General features: G+C 37.9%; 1 protein-coding gene across 1 annotated transcript in view; it reads left to right on the top strand.

The window, feature by feature from the left end:
• si:dkey-237h12.3 (teneurin-3) overlaps positions 1–4,621 on the top strand; it is a gene marked incomplete in the record, with an annotated part of 271,624 nt that overhangs the window by 193,162 nt on the left and 73,841 nt on the right. Inside the window, 2 exon segments of the mRNA XM_014001975.1 lie at positions 1,023–1,217; positions 2,346–2,546. Of these exon segments, the coding sequence (XP_013857429.1) occupies positions 1,023–1,217; positions 2,346–2,546 (396 nt within the window).

Genomic DNA, 4,621 nt, shown 5'->3' with positions numbered 1-4,621 from the left:
ATCCTAAATCTAAATATTTAAATCTAAATGTAAAAGTTAAACCTTAAATGTTGAAGTTCACATTTCAGTATTTTGGAATGGAACGCAGCCTCTCGGCTCATGTTGTGACGTCATCCTGCTGAGACAATAGCAACCACTAGCGCTCCGATGCAGCTAAAACTTCCCTACACGACATCAAACTTGCAGTTATGGCCGGTGTCTGAGCTGCACTACAAACTGCTTGACCACAGGGACCACCAACATTACTTTTTTTATGAACACATCTTGAATTTAGATTTCAAATATTACCTTCAGCAGCGTTCGCAGTGGCTAGCGGTGGCTAGCAGCGGCCGATGTTGATGTTTGTCACAGGATGATGACATCATCCTGGTTATCTGATGCTAACTTCTGCTAACTTCAGCATTTAAGGTTTAACTTTTACATTTAGATTTAAACATTTAGATTTAGGATTTCATATTTAAATGTATTTTTTAGTGAAATTTAACGTTTAGTAAAAATTTGCTAAATGTAAGAACAGTGAGCTAAATAATGAAAAATATGTTAGTGAAATTTTTTAACATTTCATTTTACACTTGGCGCCCCATACTTGTAGTTGATGTTTGTAGATTAACTATATTTGTTCTCTGAAAAAATAAATAAATAGTTGAACTGCTATATATTTTTTGAAGTCAAGATGTCCTTCCTTTATCTAACGTGATCACAGTGAAACACACTGGCATAAAGCCTACCCAGCTGATTTTTTTTGTTTGTTTTTGGCTTCCCTTTAAACGGTGAATAAACAACAACTTTGCCATTTTTGATCAATTAAAAAGCTAGTCAAAGCTGAATCGTAAAGTGATCTCCCTGGTGAGTTCCCTGGTGATCTTAAAAAGAAAGGAGATGAAGTTCTTTTTGTTTTGTCAAGGAATAAAAAGGAATGCACAGTGTGAGAACATGTGATTTGAATAAAGCTCTAAAACACAACCTATGAACATATACATGAGCATAATTTGGGTTTGTTTGCACCTGTTGTCTTCCTGCAGCTGCCTGCCCCGTGCTGTGCAGCGGTAACGGCCAGTACACCAGGGGGCGCTGCCAGTGCTTCAGCGGCTGGAAGGGCACGGAGTGTGACGTCCCTGCCTCCCAGTGCATCGATCCTCAATGTGGGGGACATGGACTCTGTGTGGCGGGAAATTGTGTGTGCAACACCGGCCACAAAGGAGTCAACTGTGATCAAGGTAATCCAGAAAGAAAAACTCTTCCCCCTGGATTCAAAGCAGATTGATGCAACAAATTTCTCTGCGAGGCTCTGGGGGAATCGACTCATTCTCTTAGTGAAACAATTGGTGTTTTCGACTCCACCGAGCGGATAATGCTSTGGATGCTGTTATTGATATTGTGTGTATAAATTAAGTCCCTCTTAGTGTTTAGACTACAAGAGGGTACAAGCTCGAACAGATTGTGCATTGCCCGTCGATGCATTCACCTACCGGAGGGCTCCGCAGATGACGACACCTGTAAAAAATCAATCAGTCCGCGGCATCTGTTCTGCTGTTTGCGAAGGAAGGGCAGCTTCTTCTCACTTGTCAACCTCCCCTCCCACCTCCACCCACTTCACTTTATTTCATTTAATTTTATCGATCCCCACGCAGATAAAAGGCAATTATCAGCTCGGATTTACATGTGGGAGTTGTTGACCTTACATGCAAAAAGCTATTGGGTTCCCTTAATGAATATGCTGTGGTTTTTCTTTGGAGGGAAGAAACACGGAAAAGAAACATACAGTTTAAGATAGAGTTGCATTTGTATTCCTTATTTRCGAAATGGCTCCTGTTTGATTAAAATCTTTATGATTAAAATGATCAGTGACAAGGAAGTTTAGAAATGCACACAAAAAAAATCGACCCTATTAAATTGAGAAAAGGTTGTAAATTTTCACTTGTTTGTGGAGGGTTGATTATATAGTWCATAATTGCCAATTATTAACCCAGATCAACAAGTTGATTTGCAAATTGTTAATAGTAATTGATCATATCAGTCTAGACAGTAATTGTGCTTTGTTTCACAGTTCCTATAATAGAGCGTAATTATGCTGTCTCTATGGTGAATATACCCTATAATATAACATAAAGAAGCTTGCTGAACATAGGGTGGAAAATTACTACTGGCAGCCGCTAAGCTCAGCAAAAAATAAAAAAAGAAATTCAGCTGCGGCTACCCAGCCATCTTCCGGCTCTCGAGCGTTTCCACTCTTAAAAAATGACTTTTTGGCTGGTAGGAGATTCAAAGTGGCCAGGGTAAATAAGTAGGTTGGAATCTAGAAGTGGTAAAGTGACACAGCTGTCATCCTGATTTTGTGTCTTCAGTGGACTGTGTGGACCCGACGTGCTCCGGTCACGGAGCCTGTCATCATGGTGAGTGCCACTGTAACCCGGGCTGGGGAGGGATCAGCTGCGAGATTCTGAAGAGCACTTGTCCAGAGCAATGCTCCAGTCACGGCACATTCAACACCGACACGGGGACCTGCATCTGCGAAGCCAAGTGGACGGGGGCCGACTGCTCTATAGGTCAGAAAGCACTTCCTTTCCCYTCCATCCGTCACTTAAAGTTAACATATATGTTTGTAAATGACTGATGGTTACACCAAGTAGTTGTTTTTTTAATGAGATAAATCAGTTACTTTCCCCATTAAAAGTTTGCAAAGCGAAACAAACTGAAATATTAAAATACTTTCATCAAATTCAAAACGAGATCTTCAAAATGACTTGTTTTACGTTTTAATACCGAAAAATTACAAGCTCATTCAAACAAATTGGCAATCGAAAAWCTTAAGAACTCCAGCTGGTAATGTTTGACCTTCTAATTTGAAAAAACAAACAAAAATAAAGATTCCCATATGAGTTGCTGAGTACTTTTTTTTTGAGTGACTCAGTTGGTAATCATGAATTTCAGCTGAAAAACATATTTTTAGCATTTAAATTAAATTTGACATCTCTAATCTTTTTACTGTTTTTGATATAATCATAAAAGATTGTTTTTTTATTTTTCACATTCTACACACATGCCTCAACAAAATTAAGGGAAACGTTAAACTTCACAGAATTTCTCTTTTACCAGTTATTTCTTTTTTTATGATTGATCTATGATGTTTGTGCTGCACCAACAAGTTCCCCGCAAGCAGTACAGTTAGAACTACAGTAATGTCTTTTTAAAGCCGTCTTTGTGGGCTACGTTTCAGTCCCGCTGACAAGTAATTGGTGCCACATTTCTCCGTATTTATTCCAAATAAACTCGCCCCTTGCTGCGCCTGACACCAGGTCTCCAAAACAGCAGATGTATACGCCTTTACTAACAGGCTGTAAGTTTCTGCGACACGTCTCCGATGCAGCACTTTGCGTCTACACGTGGGTGTCTTATTAAAAAAGTTAAAAATTCTTTGCGGGCCTAGGTTTCTGTAAAATTGTGACATAAATAAAAGTGATATGTGTATTTTTTATGTTTACCAAAAACATGAAATAAAATAAAATCAACGTTTTAGGTATCCATCATCTCCAACTTTAATATATAATTTAGCATCGTGAACAGTTTATTTTCTGAAATTAATGTGTGGCAATTTAGAAAGAAACCTCAGCATCAGTCAGCTCCTTCCTGTAAGTAACAAAATTATACATTGGGATGTCAGAATAATTTATAGTCTGAATCTGCTCTCGACATGATGAATGAGCCCCAACTGAAGTTTTACAGAGTTGCATTACTGTCAGTGCTGCATTTTTTGAGCAAAACTCTAGTTCTCCTTTTTTTTTTTTTTTGTATTACATTGAGAGAAGTCTTACTTATTTATTTCCAATAAAAAACTAAACAACGCTACATGATGGCATATTCGTGATAGTGAGGATTTGTTTACACCACATTTGGAACAATGCAATATGAGCTTTTTATTCAGACGAGAGCAACATTATTAAATGTCTCTTAACACACACAGAAAAGCCTCAGTGTGTTCGGAGTTCCACAAATAGAAGTGAGAAAGTCATCGGAGCCGGCCACAGGAAACAAATCCACTACAAAAGGCTTTCTCGGGTTTGAGGAGACAACTGTAGATATTTGATAGCCACAAGTCACTCATGCTTGGAGGGTTTGTAGAACAAACAGAAGGACTGAGGGCAGACTCAAGTCTTGACTGCAAGTCTTTCTCTGCCTTTTATAGTCTTCAGCATAATCACATACATTTGCACTCGTAAAGTCATGGAGACCAAATAAAAAAAAAATAAAAAAGGTAAAGTAAGAAACAAAATCCACGTTTTCTCATACTGATGTTCTTTAAAAAGAAAATAATAAAAAKGTGAGTAAAATTTGTAACCATATGTCAAATACCAGGTGTGATTATTTACCTACGAAAACAGCCAACGTAACTGGAAATAGGCCAAATGTCAAACTTACCAGACATATCTGTTATCCTAATGTAGGTCAATCATGTGACTCAAGACTTTCATGTGATTTTTGGAAGATTTGGACAAGTTTTTTTTTTGTTTAAACTGAGTGTGGACCTGTATTTCAGAAATACACTTACCGTATTTATTCAAGTATAATACGTAAAATTTAATCCATAAAATCATCCATAAATATGGGTGGTAGTACTATACTC

Source organism: Austrofundulus limnaeus, unplaced genomic scaffold, assembly GCF_001266775.1.
Source record: "Austrofundulus limnaeus strain Quisiro unplaced genomic scaffold, Austrofundulus_limnaeus-1.0 Scaffold11, whole genome shotgun sequence".
Lineage (NCBI taxonomy): Eukaryota > Metazoa > Chordata > Actinopteri > Cyprinodontiformes > Rivulidae > Austrofundulus > Austrofundulus limnaeus.
The sequence above is the reverse complement of the archived record's forward strand: the minus strand, read 5'-3'. Positions and strand labels throughout refer to the sequence as shown.